General features: G+C 51.5%; 1 protein-coding gene across 8 annotated transcripts; it reads left to right on the top strand.

Annotated features, from left to right (window-relative positions):
* Positions 1 to 11304: 11304 nt before the first annotated feature.
* On the top strand, positions 11305 to 24162 carry RAPSN (receptor associated protein of the synapse). 8 transcript variants are annotated; one of them, XM_054661360.2, is made up of 8 exons: positions 11308 to 13151; positions 13774 to 14112; positions 19101 to 19259; positions 19994 to 20092; positions 20182 to 20304; positions 20702 to 20755; positions 22988 to 23187; positions 23303 to 23872. In XM_054661360.2, exons 1-8 carry the CDS (start codon positions 12960 to 12962, stop codon positions 23457 to 23459), a joined length of 1323 nt encoding a protein of 440 aa, XP_054517335.1. In that variant the 5' UTR covers positions 11308 to 12959; the 3' UTR covers positions 23460 to 23872. The 8 variants fall into 8 exon arrangements, with proteins under 8 accessions (XP_054517338.1, XP_054517337.1, XP_054517336.1 ...); XM_001168947.5 differs by lacking the exon at positions 23303 to 23872 and adding an exon at positions 23879 to 24162 and having other exon boundaries at positions 11313 to 13151; XM_054661363.2 differs by lacking the exon at positions 19101 to 19259 and having other exon boundaries at positions 11305 to 13151.
* The last annotated feature ends 839 nt before the right edge of the window (positions 24163 to 25001 follow it).

Raw genomic sequence — 25001 nt, 5'->3', positions numbered from 1 at the left:
TTGAGTTCAGGAGTTGAAGACCAGCAGTGCTAACATGGTGAAACCCTGTCTCTACCAAAAATACAAAAATTAGCTGGGCATAGTGGCGGGCACCTGTAATCCCAGCCACTCGGGAGGCTGCGGCAGGAGAATCTCGAACCTGGCGGGCGGAGGTTGCAGCGAGCCAAGATCATTCCGCTGCATTTCAGTCTGGGCGACAGAGTGAGACTTCCATCTCAAAAATAAATTGAAGGCAGCCTTGGGATGGGAAATTGAACACACACAACCAGGAAGGGCTTTCCCGCAGTCCCCGACACTTTCCAGGCCCAGGTCTTGGCCTGCTCTACCCAAGGTTTTTCCATTAGTGGGGATGGGTCTTACTAATCTGAGTCCTCTTGAGATTTGGGTTGTATTTAAACGGCCTTATTGCATGGCGTGGTGGCTCATGCCTGTAATCCCAGCACCTTGAAAGACCAAGGTCGGTGGACCACTTGAGGCCAGGAGTTCAAGACCAGCCTGGCCAATATAGCGAAACCCCTTCTCTACTAAAAATAAACCAGGCATGGTGGCACATGGCTGTAATCCCAGCTACTCAGGAGGCTGAGGCACAAGAATTGCTTGAACCCAGGAGGCGGAGGTTGCAGTGAGCAGAGATCATGCCACTGTCCCAGCCCAGGGAACAAAGTGAGACCGAGACCCTGTCTCAAGAAAAAAATAATAAACAGGTTTATTGAGATATAATTCACACACAACACAACTCATCCACTTAAAGCATACCATTCAGTGAGTTTCAGAGTTGTGCAACCATGAATGCAGCCTAATTTTAGAACATTTTCAGAACCCTGTACTCATTTAGCAGTCACTCCCCATCCTCTCCCTCACTTCCTTTCCCATTTCCTAGTAACCACAAATATACCTCTGTCTGTATCTTTACTGGTTCTGGACATTTCATTAAAATACAGTCATGGGATATGTGGCCTTTTGTGTCTGGCCTTCACTTAGCCAACATCCTGAGGTATTTTCTCCTTTCTTCCTCCTACTTGAAAGCTAGTGGCAGCACCCACGGCCTTGTGGCACCTGTTCCTGCCATCCCTCATCCTTCTGAGCTTGTCTGCTCCCAATCCAGCCTTGTTTCTGCAGCCCCCTGTCACTTGCAGCTCTCCCAGCTCCTCTTTCTGGTTGCCGATATTATCTGCCTCAGCCTGAATCTGGAAGGCTTCTAGACTCACAGTTGTCCAATACAGTTACCCACTAGGCACTGTAGCTTTTTTTGTTTAAATAACTAAATATGGGCCCAGCCAGTGGCTCACCTTACCTCTCCATGCCTGTAATCCCAGCGCTTTGGGAGGACGAGGCAGGCGGATCACTTGAGGTTGGGAGTTTGAGACCAGCCTGACCAACATGGAGAAACCCCGTCTCTACTAAAGATACAAAATTAGCCCCGCGTGGTGGTGCATGCCTGTAATCTCAGCCACTCGGGAGGCTGAGGCAGGAGAATTGCTTGAACCCGGGAAGTGAAGGCTGTGGTAAGCTGAGATCATGCCATTGCACTCCAGCCTGGGCAACAAGAGCGAAACTCCCTCTTAAAATAACAAAAATGTAGTACCTCGGTTTCACTAGCCACATTTCAAGTGACTGGTGGCTATCCTATTGGACAGTGCCGATACAAAACATTTCCATCATCACAGGCAGTGGCAGGACTGTTCTAGACAGTTTGCTGTTTTTGTTTGTTTGCTTGTTTGTTTTTGAGATGGAGTCTCACTGTTGCCCAGGCTGGAGTGCAGTGGCAGGATCTCGGCTCACTGCAGCCTCTGCCCTCTGGGTTCAAGCAGTTCTCCCGCCTCAGCCTCCCGAGTAGCTGGGATTACAGGCGCCTGGCATCACACCTGACTAATTTTTCTATTTTTAGTAGAGATGGGGTTTTACCATGTTGGCCAGGCTGGTCTCGAACTCCTGACCTCAGGTGATCCGCCCACCTCAGCCTCCCAAAGTGCTGGGATTACAGGCGTGAGCTACCACGCCCGACCTATTCTGCTTTTAAGAAAACAAAACCACCATTTATTAATCAGCCACAGCCACTGCATTCGTCCTCCCAGCAACTGGTAGCATAGGAAGATAGACTGAGGCACAGAGAAGCTGCAGTTCTTCTGTTCATGTGGCTAATAAGTAGGACAGTTGTGTTTTCATGCAGGCCAACCTGACCCCGTAGTCCTGTAGAACATATTCATTCCTTTGAGGGGTCACTAAGGTGGACCCTGGGGTGCCCTGGTTTAAATTCCACCTCTGGGACAGAGCTTCATGAAGACAGGAGCCATACTTCATTTCTCACTGGAGGCCTCACCATTCCACACACACTGGCGGGTAAGTATTCAGTAGACATTTCTGTCACCATCCAACACAAATGACCGCCAAGTCCCTCAGAGCCACTTTACAGGAATTCTAATACAACTTCTGAGTCCGCTCACCAGGGGCCCTGCCACTTTAAGTTGGTGCCAGCACCTGTTTCAGTAGCAGGGCCCTGTGCTATTAGAGGTTCCCCCTTGGCGGTCAGGGAAGGACCCAGGCGAGGGGAGCCTACCTGTGGCCATTCAGCCCTGAGAGTGCCACTAACCTGCCCTTCCCTAGAATGGGATGTGCCTGGAGCCCGAAACACCTGACAGCAATGACTTGTTTACAAAATCAGGTGAGGGTTTGAATTTTTTTTTTTTTTTTTTTTTTTTTTTTTTTTTTTTTTTGAGATGGAGTGTCACTCTTGTTGCCCAGGCTGGAGTACAGCAGTATGGTATCAGCTCACTGCAACCTCCGCCTCCCAGGTTCAACCAATTCTCCTGCCTCAGCCTCCTGAGTAGCTGGGATTACAGGCGCGTGCCACCACGCCTGGCAAATTTTTGTATTTTTAGTAGAGACAGGGTTTCACCATGTTGGTCAGACTGGTCTCGAACTCCTGACCTCGTGAGCCACCACGCCTGGCCTTAATTTTTTTTTATTAAATGCAAAACATTTAGGTGGTTCTTCAAAAGGCTTAGAGTATGTTGGGGAAATCTTTGTTTTAAGGATTCCCTAATCCGGTAATACCAAGTCTACCATCAGCACCCCTGTGACCTTAGACAAATTACTTGATTCTCAGCCCCAGATTGTTCATCTGTTAAATGGAAACAAAAGCACCTGCCCGGTACAGTTGGGAAGATGAGAGATTGTCTCAAAAACTAGCCAAAGGGGCCGGGTGTGGTGGCTCATGCCTGTAATCCCAGCACATGGGGAGGCGAAGGCAGGGGGATTGCTTGAGCCCAGGAGTTCAAAACCAGCCTGGGCAACATAACGAGACTCCATCTCTACAAAAAGAATAAATGCACAGCCGGGCGCGGTGGCTCACGCCTGTAATCCCAGCACTTTGGGAGGCCGAGGCGGGCGGATCACGAGGTCAGGAGATGAAGACCATCCTGGCTAACAAGGTGAAACCCCGTCTCTACTAAAAATACAAAAAAAAATTAGCCGGGAGTGGTGGTGGGTGCCTGTAGTCCCAGGTTCTCAGGAGGCTGAGGCAGGAGAATGGCGTGAACCCGGGAGGCGGAGCTTGCAGTGAACCGAGATGGCGTCACTGCACTCCAGCCTGGGCGACAGAGCAAGACTCCGTCTCAAAAAAGAATAAATGCACAAACAAATAGCCAAGCTACTGCCCCTGGCAAGCACTCATTAAAGTCGCTAGTAACAACAGTAAGTCATGGTTAAAAGTGAGCGAATGCCCCATCCCACAGCCCATTGATAACAGATGGGGTCATATGCTTCCAGGATTTTTCTTTTTTCTTCCTTTCTTTTTTTTTTTTTTTTTTTTGAGACGGAGTCTCGCAGTCTCGCTCTGTCACCCAGGCTGGAGTGCAGTGGCGCGATCTCGGCTCACTGCAAGCTCCACCTCTTGGGTGCATGCCATTCTCCTGCCTCAGCCTCCCGAGTAGCTGGGACTACAGGCACCCGCCACCACGCCCAGCTAATTTTTTGCATTTTTAGTGGAGACGGGGTTTCACCATGTTAGCCAGGATGGTCTGGATCTCCTGACCTCGTGATCCGCCAGCCTCGGCCTCCCAAAGTGCTGGGATTACAGGCGTGAGCCACCGCTCCTGGCCGGATTTTTCCTTATAAACACAAAAAATAAGTAATTTTTGTTAATAAAAATGAGATCATGTTGAGATCATGCTGAGTATGGTAGCTCGGATTATGCCTATAATCCCAGCACTTTGGGAGGCTGAAGCAGGAGGTTTACTTGAGCCCAGGAGTTTGAGACCAGCCTGGGCAACACAGACCTGTCTCTACAAAAAATTTAAAAAATTAGCCAGGTGTGATGGCACACACCTGTAGTCCAAGCCACTTGGGAGGCTGAAGCGGGAGGATCGCTTGAGCCCAAGAGGTTGAGGCTGCAGTGAGCCATGATCGCACCACTGTACTCCAGCCTGGGTAACAGAGCGAGACCCTGTTTCAAAAAAAAAAAAAAAAAAGATGGCTGGGTGCAGTGGCTCACGCCTGTAATCCCAGCACTTTGGGAGGCCAAGGCGGGCAGATCGCGAGGTCAGGAGATCGAGACCATCCTGGCTAACACAGTGAAACCCCGTCTCTACTAAAAATACAAAACTAGCCAGGCATGATGGTGCATGCCTGTAATCCCAGCTACTCGGAGGCCGAGGCAGAAGAATCACTTGAACCCAGGAGGCGGAGGTTGCAATGAGCCGAGATCGCGCCATTGCACTCCAGCCTGGGCAACAAGAGCGAAACCATCTCAGAAAAAAAAGGCCAGGTGCGGTAGTTCATGCCTATAATCCCAGTACTTTAGGAGGCCGAGGCGTGTAGATCACGAGGTCAGGAGATCCAGACCATCCTGGCTAACACAGTGAAACCCTGTCTCTACTAAAAATACAAAATATTAGCCGGGTGTGTTGGCAGGCGCCTGTAGTCCCAGCTACTCAGGAGCCTGAGGCGGGAGACTAGCTTGAACCCGGGAGGCGAAGCTTGCAGTGAGCTGAGATCGCGCCACTGCACTTCAGCCTGGGTGACAGAGTGAGACTCCGTCTCAAGAATAATAATAATAAAAAAATAAAAATCACACCGTAATATACAGAATGTTTTGCAGCTTTTTTTTTTTTTTTTTTTTAGAAGGAGTCTCACTCTTGTTAGCCAGGCTGGAGTGCAGTGGCACGATCTCGGCTCACCGCAACCTCTGCCTCCCGGGTTCAAGCGATTCTCCTGCCTCAGCCTCCTGAGTAGCTGGGATTAACAGGTGCCCGCCACCATGCCCAGCTAATTTTTTGTATTTATTAGAGACCAGGTTTCACCATGTTGGTCGGGTTGGTCTTGAACTCCTGACCTCAGGTGATCCACCTGCCTCGGCCTCCCAAAATGCTGGGATTACAGCCGTGAGCCACCGCGCCCAGTCTGCAGCTTGCTTTTTTAAGTTACTATGCCCTGGGCTCCCTTCCATCTGGGTACACAGGTATCTACTGCTTCCTTATTTAGAGTCTACATAGCACTTCATGGTTATGAACACCCTTCTATCAGACACAGATTCTTTCTAGTTTTTCACTATCGCAAATAATAAGCCAATAGAGGGATGTTAGTTCAATGGCTTCTTTTCAAAGCAAGTTATCTTATCATCTCATTTGATTTTCACAGAAAACTTGCCAGAGAGGTGATATCTTTTTTTTTTTTTTTTTTGGAACAGAGTCTCGCTCTGTCGCCAGGCTGGAGCGTAGTGGTGCAATCTCTACTCACTGCAACCTCCGCCTCCCGGGTTCAAGCGATTCTCCTCCTTCAGCCTCCCACGTAGCTGGGACTACAGGCACGCACCACCACGCCAGCTAATTTTTGTATTTTTAGTAGAGACGGGGTGTCACCATGTTGGGCGGGATGGTCTCAATCTCTTGACCTTGTGATCCGACTGCCTCAGCCTCTTAAAGTGCTAGGATTACAGGCGTGAGCCACCACGCCCGGCCAATATCTTTTTAATTGGGGAAACTAACTTGGTAAGTTGGGGAGACTTCCCAAGAATCCCGATAGTCATGGTAGAGGGACCTTGGGACTGTCCCCTTCAGTTACATTTCGTCATGCATCTGGAGCAGGGGCTGCAACTGTGATGTACTCATGTGAAAGGAGGCCAGCATAAGACAAGTGGCATTTGGCTTCAGTGTCAAGGCGAGAACAGGGAGTCAGGGGTGCATGGTTCCAATGAATGAATTGGTAAGACATTCATGGTCTCTTGGGGCCAGACCCCGACCACTTGAGTGGTTGGTAGGCAGTCAAGGTCTGAGCATGCGTGAGTTTCCACTTTTTTTTTTTTTTTTTTTGAGACAGAGTTTTCCTCTTGTCACCCAGGCTGGAGTGCAATGGCACAATCTCGGCTCACTGCCACCTCCACCTCCCAGGTTCAAGCAATTCTCGTGCCTCTGCCTCCTGAGTAGCTGGGACTACAGGTGCATGCCACCATGCCTGGCTAATTTTTTGTATTTTCCATGGAGACAAAGTTTCATCATATTGGCCAGGCTGGTCTCGAACTCTTGAGCTCAGGTGATCTGCCCGCCTCAGCTTCCCAAAGTGCTGGGATTACAGGAGTGAGCCCCTGCACCAGGCCAAGCTTCCACTCTTCAAGAGAAGCAAGGAAATGTAGATTTTTATGTAAAATCTCCTAGATAACACATGCTGCCAACCAACTCAGAAATATTTAGTCCTCACATGCCAGATTGTGACTCTTGCTTCAGGCCCAAACTTGATTTTCTACTTTTGATTATAAAACAGGGATCTAAAATGTGAGGTGAGCAGCTGGTACCTGGCCCAGCAGGCACTCTGGTGATAGCCCTGAATCCCCCGACTGTCTCACCACCTTGTGAGGTTAAGTGGCACTGAAAAGACCATTTCATTTTGTGGCTGTTCCCTAACACCTTCCAGGGCTTTTCATCTACTGGGCATTGGTAAGCAAGTCTTAACTCTTTACCCTCTCCTTAACACATGCCTTCTGCCCACCCAGGCTACAGCTTTGGATAAGTTCCCAGTGACTTTGCTGTGCTTCAGGTAAAGATCGCAATGAATTCCGGAAAACTATTGTTCTGTTCTCCACTTTCTCCATCTCCCTTGTCCTCGCCTCCTTTCTAGTACAGTATAATGGTTAAGAATGGGAGTCCTGGCCAGGTGTGTTGGCTCACACCTGTAATCCCAGCACTTTGGGAAGCCGAGGCAGGCATATCACCTGAGGTCAGGAGTTCGAGACCAGCCTGGACAACATGATGAAAGCCCGTCTCTACTAAAAATACACACACACACACAAAAAAGCCAAGAGTGGTGGCGCGTACCTATAATTCCAGCTACTCGGGAGGCTGAGGCACGAGAATCGCTTGAACCCGGGAGGTGGAGGTTGCAGTGAGCCAGGATTGCGCCACTGCACTCCAGCCTCGGCAACAGAGCTAGATTCCATCTCAAAAAAAAAAAAAAAAAAAAAAAAAAAAAAAAGAACGAGACTCATACAACCACACTGCTTCTGGTCCCAGCTGTCTAGGACCAGCAGATGGCAGTGTAGTCTTGGGCAGGTCACCTTGCCTCTCCATGCCTCAGTTTCCTCATTTGTAAACTGGAAGAAATGCTTAACTCAGAAAATGTTAGAATGTTAGATAGGATTCTCTGTTGGTCTCCTCTTACCTTGCCAGGGGCCGTGCCATTAGTTACTAGTAGTACAAAGACAAGTAAACCACAGTCGTTGCCATAGAGGAGCATGCCCTTAACCTAACTACAGTCGCTGATTTCTGGAAAACGTGCTCAGAAATGAAATTTTTGAGGCCGGGCATGGTGGCTCACGGGAGGCTGAGGCGGGCAGATCACTTAAGGCCAAAAGTTCGAGACCAGCCTGGCCAACATGGTGGAACCCCGTCTCTACTAAAACTGCAAAACTTAGCCAGGTGTGGTGGTGCTCGCCTGTAATTCCAGCTTCTTGGGAGGCTGAGGCAGGAGAATTGCTTGAACCCAGGAGGCAGAGGTTGCAGTGAGCGGAGATCCCACTGTGTCCGCAGTTGGTTCCTTCTAGTGGGTTCGTGGTCCCGCTGACTTCAAGAATGAAGCCGTGGACCTCTGTGGTGAGTGTTACAGCTATTAAAGGTGGTGCAGACCCAAAGAGTGAGCAACAGCAAGATTTATTGTGGAGAGCAAAAGAACAAAGCTCCCACAGCGTGGAACGGAACCTGAGCGGGTTTCTGCTGCTGGCTTGTTGGGGTGGGGATGGGCTGGTGGGGGAGGCAGCTTTTATTCCTTTATTTGTCTCCACCCATGTCCTGCTGATTGGCCCATTTTACAGAGCACTGATTGGTCCATTTTACAGGGTGCTGATTGGTCCATTTTACAAATCTCTAGCTAGCTACGGAGCACCGATTGGTGTGTTTTTACAGAGCACTGATTGGTGCATTTTACAAACCTCTAGTTAGCTACAGAAAAGTTCTCCTAGTCACCACTCCACCCAGGAAGTCCAGCTGGCTTCACCTCTCACCACCACGGGCACTCCAGCCTGGGCGACAAGAGTGAAAAACTCCATCTCAAAAAAAATAATAATAATAAAGAAGAAATGAAATGTTTCAAGGAAACATAAGGTACTCTGCTACCTAGAATAAGCAAGTATGGGCATATTCCCATCACTGAAGTCAGATGAGCAAAGACCTGTCTCAGGGAAAGGACAGCTTGATCCCATCAAGTTTTCAAGTTTTGAGGTCATTCGAGTTCCCCAGGAAAGAGGAAGGCTGTGGTCCCCAACTCTGTTGGGGTGTAGATGCAGGCCGCCCTTCCTCCATTCCTTCCTGCCAGAGACTCAATGTGAATAGTGTCTGGGCCTTGGAGTGGGGAGAATCTGCTGGCCCTTCACACCTTCGCTGTGGGCCCAGCTTCCCTCCCATCTGCAGCTCAGCATCAACCCAGGCCTCCCTGAGATGAGAGAAGACCGCAGCCAGCTCTCCCTCCCTTTCCCAGGCTTAGGAGCACTCCTGTGGGGAGTCCAGGTGGCCTTGCCCAGCCACCTGTCCCAGGGCCTGCTCCCACTCTGCCTCTGTTGAGCCTGGGCCATTTGCCTTCTGACCCCCAGAGCGCCCCCTCTGACCCGTTGGGCTCCTAGGAAGCAGGCCGTGTAGTTGCTCTGAATTTCCCGGTGAAGCCGTCTTTCCTCCCCTTCTTCCCCATTCACCGATATTTGACATTTATTGAGGGGCCACAGTGTGCCGGGCCTTGCTCTGGGAATACAGTCAGTAATGAAGGAGACAAAGTCCTGCCCTGGGTTAGGGCCCAGCCATATGACCTCATTTGAGTGAAGAATAAAGACATTCAGCAAACAACCTCACTAATATAAAATTATAGAGAGGCTGGGCATGGTGGCTCACGCCTGTAATCCCAGCACTTTGGGATGCTGAGCCCAGCGGATCACTTGAGCACAGGAGTTCGAAACCAGCCTGGCCAACATGGTGAAACCCCGTCTCTACTAAAAATATAAAAATTAGCTGGGCATGGTGGCATTGCCTGTAATGCCAGCTACTTGTGAGGGTTGAGGTGGGAGGGTGGCTTGAGCCCAGGAGGTCGAGGCCTCAGTGAGCCTAGATTGCACCACTGCACTCCAGCCTGGGCGACAAAGTGAGACCCTGTCTCAAAATAAAATTATAGAGATAAGTCCTGTGTCAGAATGCAGTGTAATTCAATGAGAGGATAATATGCTGATTCATCCTAATTATGACTTACGAGGCAGAGTGTGGGTGTGGTGAACAGAGAAGGAATTAGGAGGTGCAAAGGCCCTGGGGCAGACAGGTAGGCAGGTACCAGAATGTAACAGTTGCCATATTACTCACACTTCTGCTCCAAGCATATACCTAAGAGAAATGAAAACATGTCCCCATAAAACCTAGTACATGAATTTTTTATTTTTTTGAAACAGGGTCTTGCTCTGTCACCCAGGCTGGAGTGTAGTGGCATGATTGCGGCTCACTGCAGTCCAAGCTCGTAGGCTCAAGCGATTCTCCTGCCTCAGCCTCGCGAGTAGCTGGGACCACAGCTGTGCACCACCACACCCAGCTAATTTTTTTTTTTTTTTTTTTTTTGTATTTTTTGTAGATATGGGGTCTCGCTATGTTTCCCAGGCTGGTCTCCAACTCCTGGGCTCAAGTGATCTGCCTGCTTCAGCCTCCTAGTGTGCTGGGATTACAGGCGTGAGCCACCGTGCCCAGCCCAATTTGTACATAAATTTTTATAGCATCATTATTCATAGTAGCCAAAAATGAAACAACCCAAATGCCCATTAACTGCTGAATCAACAAAATGTATATCCAGACAATGAGTATTAACCAACCACAATAAGTAATGAAGTTCTGATACGGTTGAAAACATAGTTGAATCTTGAAAACATTATGCCAAGTTAAAGAAGCCAGTCACAGATGACCACATATTGTATGATTCCATTCCTGTGAAGGGTCCACAATAGACAGGTCCATAGACACCAGGTGGCTTAAATAACAGAAATTTATTTTCTCACAGTTCTGGACGCTAGAAGTCCAAGATCAAGGAATTGGCAGAGTTGGTTTCATTCTAAAGCCTTGCTCCTGGGCTTGTAGATAGCCATCTTCTCCCTGTGTCTTCACGTGCTCTTCTTCTATGTGACTGTGTCCTTTTTAAACATTTATTGTGGGCCAGGTGCGGGGGCTCATGCCTGTAATCCCAACACTTTGGGAGGCAGAGGTGGGCAGATCACGAAGTCAGGAGTTCCAGACCAGCCTGACCAACATGGTGAAACCCCGTCTCTACTAAAAATACAAAAATTAGCCAGGTGTGGTGGTGCGCAGCTGTAATCCCAGCTACTCAGGAGGCTGAGGCAGGAGAATCACTTGAACCTGGGAGGTGAAGGTTGCAGTGAGCCAAGATGGCACCACCGCACTCCAGCCTGGGTGACAGAGGGAAAGTGTCTCAAAAAAAAAAAAAAAAGTATTGTGGTCAGGCATGGTGGCTCACACCTATAACCCCAATACTTCGGGAGGCTCTGAGGCAGGTGGATCAACTGAGGTCAGGAGTTCGAGACCAGCCTGACCAACATGGTGAAACCCTGTCTCTACTAAATACAAAAACTTAGCCAGGCGTGGTGGCATACACCTGTCATCCCAGCTACTTGGGAGGCTGAGGCAGGAGAATTGCTTGAACCCGGGAGGTAGAAGTCTCAGTGAGCTGAGATTGTGCCACTGCACTCCAGCCTATGCAACAAGAGCAAAACTCCGTCTCAAAAATAAAATAATTTTTAAAAATAAAAATTTATTGTTGATTTATTTTTTGAGACAAGGTCTTGCTCTGGTGCTCAGGCTGGAGTGCAGTGGCACAATCACGGCTCACTGAAACCTCCACCTCCAGGAGTTCAAGACCAGCCTGGGCAACATGGTGAAACCCATCTCTACAAAATCTAGACAGCTGTGGTCTCAGCTACCCAGGAGACTGAGGTGGGAGGGTCACTTGAGCCTAGGAGGTAGAGGTTGCAGTGAGCTGTGACTGCACCACTGCACTCCAGCCTAGGTGACAGAGTGAGACCCTGTCTCAAAAAAAGGGGGGGGGGATACCAGTCTTAACTGGATGAGGTACAATGTGATTTCATTTTACCTTAATTACCCTTTAAAGACCCTGTCTCCAAAGACAGTCACCTTATGAGATACTGAGTGTTAGGACTTAAACATATGCGTTTGGTTGCGGGGGGACATGATTCAGTCATATCAAGGTGGGGAATGGAGTGGTGTAACTGCTGATGGGTGTGTGTCTCCTTTTTGGGGTGATTAAAATGTTCTGGAATTAGTGGCAATTAATGTGCATCTCTGTGAATATACTAAAAACCACTGAATTGCCCAGCCAGAAAGGATAAACTTTTGCCCTGGGCCAGGAAGAAGGCTGGCATGCAGAGAGAGGAGAAAGGGGGGCTGGATGAGCTGGCCTGCTAGCGGGGGCTCCAATACTACATAAGACCTTGCCCTTCTCCACAGTATCTGGTGTTAAATCTCATTATGAGGACCCTTTCAGCCCGGGGTTGGGATTGGAAGTGAGACATTGAAACTTCAAGGGCTGGGTTCTGGCCCGGGTGGGGATTTGCCATGGAGCAAAATAGCCTCTTGCAGCACATACGGGGTTTCCTGTGCCGGGCACTGTCCTAAGTCCTTCTCAACTCTTTCGTCATTGAGTTCTCATAGCAGTCCAGTGAGCCAGGTACCATTCCTCTCTTCAGTCCACGGTGCCAGGTCATTTGGCTAGGGTCCCACTGGGAGTTCGAAGGAAGCCAGGCTAGAGCTCAGGCCTCTCACCAGCTGGAGGTCTTTCCCAGACTCTCTAAGGTGAGAGTTGGTGAATGGTGTCAGCCTGGGCCTGGATGAGTGACCCACGGTGCTCAGTGAATTTCAGGAACAGAGCCAGGGGATGCTGCGGTCAGGGGTGTCTTGATGGGGGAGAAGCAGGGCTGGGCGCTCACCTGGCTTCCCCGGACCTGCAGGTCCAGCCTCGCTCTCCTTCCCCCGAGCACCTCTGGCCCAAGGCCTGCCCACTTGCTGGAGCTGGCCCCTTGGCAAGGCTGCTGGGAGGGCCCGTGCTGCCAGGGCGGTCAGGGTCAGTGTCGGAGGTGCCGAAGGGACGCCCAAGGGGGTGCCCAGGTGGCAAGGTGCCTGTATGCTCAGGGAAGCCACGTCCCAGCTCGCGGGTGGGTGCAGCAGAGGCCCACGTGACCTTGCTGCTGACATTCCTCAGAGGCCATGTGGCCCCAACTGGCAGCGACAGCTGCAGACGGGCTGAACCAGCTTTGTTCCCAGGGTGGCGCCTGCTCTCCATCCAGGCCCCACTCCGGCTCCCACCCGACGCTGCTTTTGTTCCCACATTTCGGGGGGCCTGGCACTGTGATTCCTGCCCCATGAGTGCCTAGAGGCACGGAGCCACCAGGGATCACCCCACGTGGGGCACAGGGCTTGGGGAGGATGGGGCAGGACCAGACCAAGCAGCAGATCGAGAAGGGGCTCCAGCTGTACCAGTCCAACCAGACAGAGAAGGCATTGCAGGTGTGGACAAAGGTGCTGGAGAAGAGCTCGGACCTCATGGGGCGCTTCCGCGTGCTGGGCTGCCTGGTCACGGCCCACTCGGAGATGGGCCGCTACAAGGAGATGCTGAAGGTGGGTGTACCCGGCCTGGGGGCATTCGAGGGTCAGGCTGGGGCCGGATGTCTCCCAGGCTCCCCAGTCCCCTCTCGGCCTCCTCGGGCTCCCCTGTGTCCCACAGGCTGGCAGCCAGGGCCCGAGGCTCTGAATTTATATCTAAGGCCCTGGGTCTTAGATACTGAGTCTTGGCATCAGATTCAGGCCTGTGGCCTTGAACTGTGGTGCCCGAGTCTCTGAGACTGAGGTTCTCCAGCCTCAGGGTCGAGGGTTTGTGGGTCTCAAGCCCATTGTAGGTTTCAGCCTTCCTGTCTGGTGTTCTGTATCTGAGCCTGGCGGGGGGTGGGCTCCAGGGTTGCGGCTGGGGGTGGGTGGGTGGTGGAGACTCCAGATCTGAGGCTTGGGATAGAAGGTGAAGGCTGCAAGCCTGAGCTTGGGAGGTGAGGCTGGGGTGTAGGGAAGGTAGCTGAGGCTGGCGGGTAGAAGCTCTGGGTCTGAAAAGAAGCTTTGGGATCTGCTGCTTTGGGTGTGAGGCTGGGGGCTGGGTGTGGGGCCTCCAGGTCTGAGCCTGCAGTGCAGGCTGGGGTCCAAGGCTCAGAGTCCAGGCTGAGCACCACCTGCCCACCGTCGCTGTGTGCAGTTCGCTGTGGTCCAGATCGACACGGCCCGGGAGCTGGAGGATGCCGACTTCCTCCTGGAGAGCTACCTGAACCTGGCACGCAGCAACGAGAAGCTGTGCGAGTTTCACAAGACCATCTCCTACTGCAAGACCTGCCTTGGGCTGCCTGGTACCAGGGCAGGTGCCCAGCTCGGAGGCCAGGTCAGCCTGAGCATGGGCAATGCCTTCCTGGGCCTCAGCGTCTTCCAGAAGGCCCTGGAGAGCTTCGAGAAGGCCCTGCGCTACGCCCACAACAATGATGATGCCATGCTCGAGTGCCGCGTGTGCTGCAGCCTGGGCAGCTTCTATGCCCAGGTCAAGGTGGGCCTGCACCCCAGGGGGACAGCAGTGGAGGGTTTTGGGGCTCCCCTCTCATGAGGCACACACCCTGTGGCGCTACCTCATTCAGCCCTCCTTTTAGGGAGGGCTGAGGAGAGTGAGAATCAGAGAGCAAAAAGGCTTATCCAGGAAGGTAACAACTTGGCCAGGAAGCCAGCAAGGGCAGAGCCAGGATTCAAACCTTGATCTGTGTGACTTCCTGGAGGAATAATGGGAGGCTCCTCTGTGAGGACAGGCCAGCGGCCTGCACTGCCATGTTTGCTGTGTGGTCTTGGGCAAGTCACCTCTCCTCTCTGAACCTTGGGAGAGATCTGTAAAATGAAGGAGAATAGGACTCACCTTACAGTGGGGTTGTATGGAGTCAGTCATCAAATATTTATTGACCAGCTACTGTATCCCAAGACTGTTGACCCAGGGTGTAGCAGTGAGAAAAACAGCCAAGTCCCCATCCTCACGAGGGTTGCATTCTAGTTGGGGAAGAAAGACGGTCAACACAGTCAGGAAGTCAAGTGGTTAGGAGAAAGCGAAGCGGGGCAAAGGGCTGGCAGCACTGGGCGTAGGGGTGTCATAATTTCAAATATAGTGGTCAGAGGGCCTTGCAGAGGTGATGTTTGATGGCTTGAAGAAGAGAGGGTGCGCCATGCAAAAATATGGTGAGAGAGCATTCTAGGCAAAAATGGGCGAGCCCCTAAAGCCAAGCTGGACCCTGGGGGAGCATCCTGGAATGTTTCCTGGAATGTTCCAGGAAGGACAGAGGCCAGCATGGCTGCCAGGCGTGTCTCAGGTGTGTGCGGAGGTAGAGAGGTGAGAGGAGGAGGGCCAACTGTGAAGGAACTGATAGGATCAGCCACGGCAGGTTCTGATCCTGGGTATTTTTTGGTGGGGGCAGGGGCGGAGTTTTGCTCTTGTCACCCAGGCTGGAGTGCAGTGGTGCCATCTCGGCTCACTGCAACCTCCGCCTCCTGGGTTCAAGCGATTCTCCTGCCCCAGCCTCCCAGGTAGCTGGGACTACAGGTGTATACCACCACGCCCGGCTAATTTTTGTGTTTTTAGTAGAAATGGGGTTTCACCATGTTGGCCAGGCTGGTCTTGAACTCCTGACCTCAGGGATCCACCCGTCTTGGCCTCCCAAAGTGCTGGGATTACAGGCGTGAGCCACCGCACCCGGCCAACCCTGGGTATTTTTGTTCCCTTTCCCCTCAGGTATCTGTGCTGTGCTTGGTCCATGGGGGATTTAATGCCTGGCCCCAGTAGATGCTTAATAAATCCTGGAGTTAGTGAGTGGATAAATGCTGATGGATCCAAGGTGGGATGGGAGGAAATGAGTCACCAAGGATGACAGCCAGGACTTTGTTTTTAGGAAGCAGATGTAAGGGGGAGCCATTCAGTGAGATGAGATAGGACTGGGGCGGGACAGGGGTTTTTAAAAACCTTTTTAATTCTGAAGAAAAGTAAGCTAGGCATGGTGGCTCACACTTGTAATCCCAGCACTTTGAGAAGCTGAGGGGTGAGGATCGCTCAAGACCAGGAGTTCCAGACCAGCGTCTACAAACAGTTTTTTTTTTTTTTAAATTTGGCAAGGCTCATGCCTATAATGTGAGCACTTTGAGAGGCCAAGCAGAAGGATTGCTTGAGCCCAGGAGTTTGAGAGCAGCTTGAGTCGCATAGCAAGACCCCATCTGCACCAAACTTTAAAAATGAACCAGACATGGTGGCTCACACCTATTGTTTCAGCTACTCAGGAGGCTGAGGCGGGAGGATCGCTTGAGCCCAGGAGTTTGAGGCTGCAGTGAGCCATGAGTGCTCCACTGCACTCCAGCCTGGGCAACAGAGCAAGACCCTGTGTGAGAGGAAAAAAAAAAAAAGCCCAAATGTGGGCTTGTGGGGTGTTCATTGCTAGTGGGATGTCCGTGCTTCTAAATCTTTTCAGTTATCAGAATAATGGAAGTTTATACTGACATTTCCAATTCAAATCTAATGTTTCAGGAGTTCCCCTTAACTTAATTTAAACTTGATTGTCTTTTCTCTTAGATGAAAAATCTTAGTTTCTAACCACATAATTAAATATTTGCTTTACCCTACAAAATACGTAAAATAATTCCAAAAGACAATACCAATATTACTCTAGAAAATAAAGACAACTGAATGAAGTTTAAGATTTCTTTGCTGTTCTTTTGGCTTTTTTTTTTTTTTTTTTTTTTTTTTTTTTGAGACAGTCTCGCTCTGTTGCCTAGGCTGGAGTGCAGTGGCTCGATCTCGGCTCACTGCCACTTCTGCCTCCCGGGTTCAAGCGATTCTCCTGGCTCAGCCTCCCGAGTAGCTGGGACTACCGGCACACGCCACTATGCCCAGCTAATTTTATGTATTTTTAGTAGAGACGGGGTTTCACCATGTTGGCCAGGATGGTCTCAATCTCTTGACCTGGTGATCCACCCGCTTCAGCCTCCCAAAGTGCTGGGATTACCGGTGTGAGCCACTGTGCCCAGCCTTGTTTTTGTAATATATCCCACTTGGGTAAACTGAGTACTTTTGTTCCAAAGTCATTGAAATAATATATATATATATATTTTTAGAGACGGAGTCTTACTCTGTCACCCAGGCTGGAGTGCAGTGGCACGATCTCGGTCACTGCACCCTCCGCCTCCCGGGTTCACGCCATTCTCCTGCCTCAGCCTCCCGAGTAGCTGGGACTACAGGCGCCTGCCACCACGCCCCGCTAATTTTTTTTGTGTGTGTATTTCTAGTAGAGACGGGGTTTCACCATGTTAGCCAGGATGGTCTGGATCTCTTGACCTTGTAGTCCACCCACCTCGGCCTCCCAAAGTGCTGGGATTACAGGCATAAGCCACTGCGCCCGGCCAAAATAATTATTTGTGTGTGTGGTTGTAGTAATATGACACACAGTTAGGGACATTTATTTACTTTTTTTTTTTTTTTTTTTGAGACAGTGTCTTGCTCTATTGCCCAGGCTGGAGTGCAGTGGCGCGATCTCGGCTCACTGCAACCTCTGTCTCCCAGATTCAAGTGATTCTCCTGCCTCAGCCTCCCAAGTAGCTGGGACCACAGGCACTTGTCACCACACCTGGCTAGTTTTTTTGTATTTTAGTGGAGATGGGGTTTCACCATATTAGCCAGGATGGTCTCGATCTCCTGACTTCATGATCTGCCCATCTCGGCCTCCCAAAGTGCTGGGATTACAGGCGTGAGCCACTGCACCCAGCCTTAGGTTTTTGTTTTTGTTTTTGTTTGAGACAGGATCTTGCTCTGTTACCCAGGATGGAGTGCAGTGGCTCAATCACAGTTCACTGTAACCTAAAACTCCTGTGTTCAAGCGATCCTCCCTCCTCAGCTTCCTGAGTAGCTGGGACTACAGGCACATTCTTCCACATCTGGCTAATTTTTAAATTTTTTGTAGAGACAGTGGTCTTGCAATGTTGCCCAGGCTGATCTTGAACTCCTGGCCTCAAGCTGTTCTCCCAACTCAGCTTCCCCGAGTGCTGGGATTACAGACATGAGCCATTGCACCTGACCTCCATTTTCTATTTTTAGGTATTTTTCAAATTAAATTTAATTTTTTAACCTGTAAAACATTTATATGGCTTCAAATTTAAAAGTATGTAATAAGGCATATTAGGAAAAGGGTTTTTTGGGGGGGTTATTGACACTTCTCTTTTGGTCATGTTAACTTGGAGCTGCTTGTTAAATATTAAGTGAAAGATCAAATAGATTTACCTTGAAAAAGAACAGTGAAATGGGGCTTTAGCTGAAGGGAAATGACGTCAAGAGAAGGTGGGTTAGTTTTCTTTTTTCTTTCCTTCTTTTCTTTTTTTTTTTTTTTTTTTTTTTTTTTTTTGTGAGACAGAGTCTGCCTCTGTCACCCAGGCTGGAGTGCAGTGGTGCAATCTCAGCTCACCGTATCCTCGACCTCCTGTGCTCAAGTGATTCTCCCACCTCAGCCTCTTGAGTAGCTTGGAACTACAGGCGTGCACCACCATGCACAGCTGATTTTATTTTTGTAGAGACAGGGTCTCACTAAGTTGCCCAGGCCATTCTCCAACTCCTGTGCTCAAGCGTTCCTCCTGTCTTGGCCTCCCAAAGTGCTGGGATTCCAGGCGTGAACCACTGTGCCTGGCCCAGTTTTTATTTTTTAAATGAGATGAGAAATGCCAGACATGTTTGCACGTGGATGGGAAAGATTCTGTAGAAAGAGAGAACCTGACGATGCAGAGACTGCTCATCGGGGGCTGGCATTTGATGGGAACAGGAGCCATCCTCCACAGTGACAGGAAAGGAGGCAGGGAGCGTGGGAGCAGAGGTGTGGAGATGGAAGATCTGGTGGAGACAGGAGGGGAAGGAGCTTCTCCCTGATTTTCTTCCTTTTCCTCGTGGAGTCGAGGCGAGGTCATCAGCTGACCATGGGCAGGTAGAAAATGCATTTGGAAGCTTGAGGAGAAAGTACAAGCCAATGGTTGCATCGCCTCGCTGAGTCTGTCTGATGTTCTTTTGAGCCTGTTGTGCTGCCAGTCTGCCACTGAGCTTCAGTGAACACCTGCTTCCGGGTGCCAGCAGGCAAGCTCTAGTGGAGGGATCTGGTATCTCCCATCCCTGTGCATCTCTGAAGCTGAGGAGCCCATTTGGCATTGGGAGAAAAGAGAAGCCAACTGTATTTTCTTGTCTTTTCATTCATTCACTCAACAAATATTTATTGTGCATCTACCAAGTGCAAAGAACTGTGCTAGGCTCTTGGGATGCGTCACAAACCAGATGAGAATCCCTGAGTCCACGGAGCGACACCTTTGCACTGGCCGTTCCCTCTACCGGGCCACTCTTGTCCTGGATGTCACAATGAATGAGCAGACACTCGGGCCCCCCGCCCCTACCTGCTGTTAGAGAAACCTAGCCCAGGAGCCCTTGACTTGGGGCAGCCTCTGCCACTCAGTTTGCCTCCTTCCATTCCATGTCCCCTGCAGGACTACGAGAAAGCCCTGTTCTTCCCCTGCAAGGCGGCAGAGCTTGTCAACAACTATGGCAAAGGCTGGAGCCTGAAGTACCGGGCCATGAGCCAGTACCACATGGCCGTGGCCTATCGCCTGCTGGGCCACCTGGGCAGTGCTATGGAGTGTTGTGAGGTGGGGCAGCGGGGAAGAGGGCAGGTCGGGGATGAGGTGGTGTGGGCCAGGGGCTGGGGCTTGGGACAGCAGGGCTTCCTTCTTCCAAATCAGCCCCTGGAAGCCCCCTAGGGCTTGCCTCTGGCCCAGCCTCTCTAAAGGCGTGCACCACCATGCACAGCTAATTTTATTTTTGTAGAGACGGGGTCTCACTAAACCACCCTCCTGTGCTGAAGCGATCCTCGTGTCTTGGCCTCCCAAAGTGCTGGGATTCCAGGCGTGAGCCACTTGTGCCTGGCCCAGTTTTTATTTTTTAAATGAGATGAGTTCTCTACAGCTGAGCCCCTGAAGGAAACATTTGTCCCCCAGCCTCATCCCAAACCCACTCCCTTCCAATCCATCTGCAGGGGAGGGGGCTTCCTTCTGCCCCAACACCCTATATGGGGTACTTTGAAGGGTAGAGACGGAAGAGGGCCAGTTTCTGGAGTCCCACTGACCTGGGTTCACATCCCAGCTTTGTCACTTACTGGGTGACCCCAATCAAGTCACTTCTCTTTGAGCCTCACTTTCCACCCACCTTGCTGGGTGCTGTGACTTCAGTGGTTCAGTGTGTGAGCCCTCAGCACCATGATAGATTCACTAGGCTCTGAGGATGTTGCTTCCCTGGGCTGTCCCTTCAGAGGGGTCTGTTGAGGGGAGGGCACTCCAGTGGTGGTGGCAGAGGAGTAGGCCTGAGCCACTGGCCTCCCTCGCAGGAGTCTATGAAGATCGCGCTGCAGCACGGGGACCGGCCACTGCAGGCGCTCTGCCTGCTCTGCTTCGCTGACATCCACCGGAGCCGTGGGGACCTGGAGGTGAGGTCACCGGGATGCAGGGGCTGGGGGCAGGGGGCAGGGGCACAGGCCTGATACAGCCTGATTCCATCCCCCACCTGGCTCTGCAGACAGCCTTCCCCAGGTACGACTCCGCCATGAGCATCATGACCGAGATCGGAAACCGCCTGGGGCAGGTGCAGGCGCTGCTGGGTGTGGCCAAGTGCTGGGTGGCCAGGAAGGCGCTGGACAAGGTGAGGTCGGGCCTTCCCACAGCCTCCAGCCCTCCCAGCGCTCCCCACTTGGGGCCAGTAGGTCAGCCGGCTCTTTCAGCCACTTTGTCTGACGTCAGCCTCACCCTGATCCTACGAGGCCAGGACATTCCTGGTCATTTTCCAGGCTCAGAGAAGGCCCATCACTTGCCCCAGGACCCACAGCTAGTAAAGGGCTGGAACCCTGGGTAAACTGAGGCAGGAGGTCACTTGCCCACACAGCCCCTATGACTGTGCCCTAGTCTCTTCCTGCTGCCTTCACACACAAGGCAGCTGCCATGTCACCCTCCCTAGGCCTGCCCCCCTACCCTGTGCTTCCCTGTGAGCAAGGCCTGTCAGACAGCTCTGCCCGCAGCCCTGGCCTATGCTCACCTTCCAGGCTCTGGATGCCATCGAGAGAGCCCAGGATCTGGCCGAGGAGGTGGGGAACAAGGTCAGACTTGATTCTGTGTCCTGGATCTGGGGTCAAGGGCCCAAGTGGGGAACTTGGGTCTGGGGAAGGGCCTTCCTGAGCCTACTCATGTCATGAGCCCTTCCTGATGCTGGGAGCTGCCTGCAGCCAACCCCATACTCTGGCTCTTTCTCTGCCACACACAGAGCACTTCTGAGGGCAGGGCAGAAGTTTCATAGCTTGGAGGATAGCAGAATTCCTCAGAAGCTTCCTGATGTTGATTAAAACTCCTAACAGTGGGCTGGACACGGTGGCTCACATCTATAATCCTAGCATTTTGGGAGGCCGAGGTAGGAGGATCACTTGAGCCCAGAAGTTCGAGAGCAGCCTGGGCTACATAATGAGACCCATGCTCTAAAAAAAAGAAAAGAAAAGAAAAGAAAAAAACATTTTTGAGATTGAGTTTCGCTCTTGTCTCCCAGGCTGGAGTGCAATAGTGCGATCCCAGCTTACTGCAACCTCTGCCTCCCAGGTTGAAGTGATTCTCCTGCCTCAGCCTCCTGAGTAGCTGGGATTATAGGCACCCGCCACCACACTGGGCTAATTTTTGTATTTTTTATAGAGATGGGGATTCACTGTGTTGGCCAGGCTTGTCTGAAACTCCTGACCTCAGGTGATCCACCTGCCTCGGCCTCCCAAAGTGCTGGGATTACAGGCATGAGCCACCAGGCCCGGCCTCTACAAAAAATGTTTTAAAATTAGCCAGCTGTGGTGGCACACACCTGAGGTCCCAACTACTTGGAAGGCTGAGGTGGGAGGATAGCTTGAGCCCAGGAGGTCAAGGCTGCAGTGAGCTGTGATTGCTCCAGTGCACTCCAGCCTGGGTAACAGAGTGAGACCTTGTCTCAAAACAAACAAAAACTCCTAACAGTGGCCTCCACTCCCTGAGCACTGAGCACACACAGGGTCCTTATAGGTACTGGGTCCAGTCCTCACTCTCTCCCTGTGAGGTGGGTACAGCAAGCCCCATTTTACAGATGAGGAAAAGTGAGGCTCAAAGAGGCGTCCAAGGTCCCATACCTACTAACTTGTCTGTTTTAACTACAAAGCCCATGTTCCAAATTTAATAATGGTATCTAGTGCTTGCTTTGGCAGCCCATATTCTGAAATTGGAACAATACGGAGAAGATTAGCATGGCCTAAAAACCAAAACCAAGGCCGGGTGCGGTGGATCACACCTGCATTTTGGGAGGCCAAGGTGGGCAGATCACCTGAGGTCAGCCTGACCAACATGGTGAAACCCCGTCTCTACTAAAAATACAAAAATTAGCCAGGTGTGGTAGTGCACGCCTGTAATCCCAGCTGCTTGGGAGGCTGAGGCAGGAGAATCACTTGAACCCGGGAGGTGGAGGTTGCCATGAACCAAGATTGTGCCACTGTACTCCAGCCTGGGTGACAGAGCAAGACTCCATCTAAAAAAAAAAAAAAAAAAAAATCGTCATAATCTTATTAAAACCTTAAAATCTTGAAAACAGGTTCACCACTTCTCAAAGCCTTCCAGATGTGCATTTCTATGAGATCCTGTGCACAGTCCAACCAAAATGCCAAAATTTGGTTGGATTATAGCCTCTCTGGTTTACCTGGGTATCAGGCTGATCAGAAATGCTGATGAGCTATTGTGTGTATATTTAATTAATAAAAACAGGAAAGCAAATTAATTATTATTTTTTTGAGACGGAGTTTCACTCTTAGAGCCCAGGCTGGAGTGCAGTGGTGCGATCTCGGCTTACTGCAACCTCCGCCTCCTCGGTTCAAGCGATTCTCCTGCCTCAGTCTCCTGAGTAGCAGGGATTACAGGCACTCGCCACCACCCCCGGCTAATTTTTGTATTTTTAGTAGAGATGGGGTTTCGCCATGTTGGCCAGGCTGGTCTCGAACTCCTGGCCTCAGGTGATCCACCTGCTTCGGCCTCCCCAAGTGCTGGGATTACAGGCATGAGCCACGGCGCCCTGCCGCAAATTATTATGGAGTCTGTGCACCAGGTTTGGTCATAAAATCTTTCAAAAACATGGGGTCTCCAGGCAGTTCTGGGGGGTGAAGACTTCTGATCTCACCCACCCCCTCATTCTGCATGAAAGGAAGCAAGGTCTCAGAGAGGGCAGGACATTTTTCCGAGGTCCATCAGCAAGACAGGGAAGTGGCTGAGACTGGAGCCTACCTGCACTGACTTTGTTCTCATCCCCCACTGCCGCTCTCCACTCCTGCGGGCCCCAGCTGAGCCAGCTCAAGCTGCACTGTCTGAGTGAGAGCATTTACCGCAGCAAAGGGCTGCAGCGGGAACTGCGGGCGCACGTTGTGAGGTTCCACGAGTGCGTGGAGGAGACGGAGCTCTACTGCGGCCTATGCGGCGAGTCCATAGGCGAGAAGAACAGCCGGCTGCAGGCCCTACCCTGCTCCCACATCTTCCACCTCAGGTGGGGGCTCCTGGGGGGGTGGACAGGGGTGGGCAGGATCTCTTCGGGGCACTCCAGGGCCCAGCTGGCTTAATCACAGCAATAATACTAATAGCAAACACTTAACCTTGGCCAGGCGTGGTGCCTCACGTCTGTCTCGCAAGCACTTTGGGAGGCCGAGGCGGGCTGATCACTTGAGCCCCGGAGTTCAAGATCATCTTGGCCAACATGGTGAAACCCCGTCTCTACTAAAAATTAAAAAATTACCCAGGCATGGTGGTGGGAGCCTGTAATCCCAGCTACTCGGGAGGCTGAGGCAGGAGAATCACTTGAACCCGGGAGGCAGAGGCTGCAGTGAGCTGAGATCTGTGGCCATTCTTTTCATAATCCCCAAAGAGAAGTCAGAGAGGCCCCTCAAAGGTCATTAGGTCAGACATCCAGGGCCAGACCTGCCCTGGGTCTGGTTCCATCCCATCCTCTCAACTCCCAGCCCCTGCTCTGCCCTGGAGGTCCCTGGGGCAGAGGAGGAGAGGGGCAAGCCGGGTGCAGTGGGAGCCTGGGGGGACCGTTCCCTTCCCTTCCACTGCTGCTGAACAGCCACCAGGATGCATCCCAGCCCCTGCAGAGGGCAGGCAAGGAAGGAAGAGAGGGCCCAGGGCCCGGAGGGAAGGACAGGCCTCAGGGGAGTGGACAGGGCCCTTTGCCTCCCCAGGTGCCTGCAGAACAACGGGACCCGGAGCTGTCCCAACTGCCGCCGCTCATCCATGAAGCCTGGCTTTGTATGACTCCTGGCAGCAGGCGTGGGCTTCCTCCTCGCCACTCCTGCTCTTTCTCCACTGCACGCCAGAGGCCCATTTACTCCTGGGGCAGCTGCCAGGTCGTCCTCACCACAGCCAAGGCCTTGGGGCCTGCCCACGGCTGCTCCCCTGGGCCCAGCTCCCCTCCCTGCCTCTTTGTACTTTGCTCGTTATAGAAAAATAAACTGTTTGTACCTGGTCCCAGGGATTCCGACTTTCCATGCCCAAGGTCTGAGGAGTGGGGAGAGTGGGAGTGAGGCGCCCCACGGGAGCTTCCTCAGACGCAAGCGTTTCCTCTGCACATATGTACAAGGGCCTCCAGCAGCCCCTCCAGGAACTTGGGATGCCACAGAGACGCGATCCCTGCAGTGAGAAGCTGACGTGCAGTGGGTGGGAGGGTATATGATAAACAGGAAACACACAGTTTGGAAAGCCTGGTGGGAAGCTGCTATAGACGAATCGTGTCCCCCCAGATTCCCGTGTTGAAGGCTTAGTCCGTTTGGGCTGTTGTAACGAAACAGACTGGGTGGCTTGTAAACAACAGGAATTGATATGTCACAGTTCTGGAGGCTGGGAAGTCCAAGATCAAGGCACCTGCAGATTGGGTGTCTGGTGAGGGCACACATTCTTGTTCACAGATGGAGTCTTCTTGCTGTGTTCTTGCATGGTGGAAGGGACAAGGAAGTTCTCTGCATTCCTTTTTTTTTTTTTTTCTTTTTGAGACTGGGTCTCACTCTGTCGCCCAGGCTGGAGTGCAGTGGTGAGATCTCAGCTCACTGCAATCTCTGCCTCCCGGGTTCAAGCAGTTCTCCTGCCTCAGCCTCCTGAGTAGCTGGGATTACAGACACGCATCAACATGCCTGGCTAATTTTTGTATTTTTAGTAGAGACGGGGTTTCTCCAAGTTGGCCAGGCTGGTCTCTAACTCCTGACCTCAAAAGATCCACCTGTCTTGGCCTCCCAAAGTGCTGGGATTACAGGCGAGAACAACCATGCTGGGCACAGTCCCTTAATAAGGGCACTAATCCCATTTATAAGG

This window comes from Pan troglodytes, chromosome 9 (assembly GCF_028858775.2).
Source record: "Pan troglodytes isolate AG18354 chromosome 9, NHGRI_mPanTro3-v2.0_pri, whole genome shotgun sequence".
In the NCBI taxonomy this organism is placed as follows: Eukaryota; Metazoa; Chordata; class Mammalia; order Primates; family Hominidae; genus Pan; species Pan troglodytes.
The sequence above is the reverse complement of the archived record's forward strand: the minus strand, read 5'-3'. Positions and strand labels throughout refer to the sequence as shown.

Coding starts and splice junctions, on each gene's coding strand:
- RAPSN (XM_054661360.2), top strand. CDS start 12,960: ATGGGGCAGGACCAGACCAAGCAGCAGATCGAGAAGGGGCTCCAGCTG. Junction 19,260..19,993: donor GTGCTATGGAGTGTTGTGAG/GTGGGGCAGCGG, acceptor CCTCCCTCGCAG/GAGTCTATGAAGATCGCGCT. Junction 20,305..20,701: donor CCAGGAAGGCGCTGGACAAG/GTGAGGTCGGGC, acceptor CTCACCTTCCAG/GCTCTGGATGCCATCGAGAG.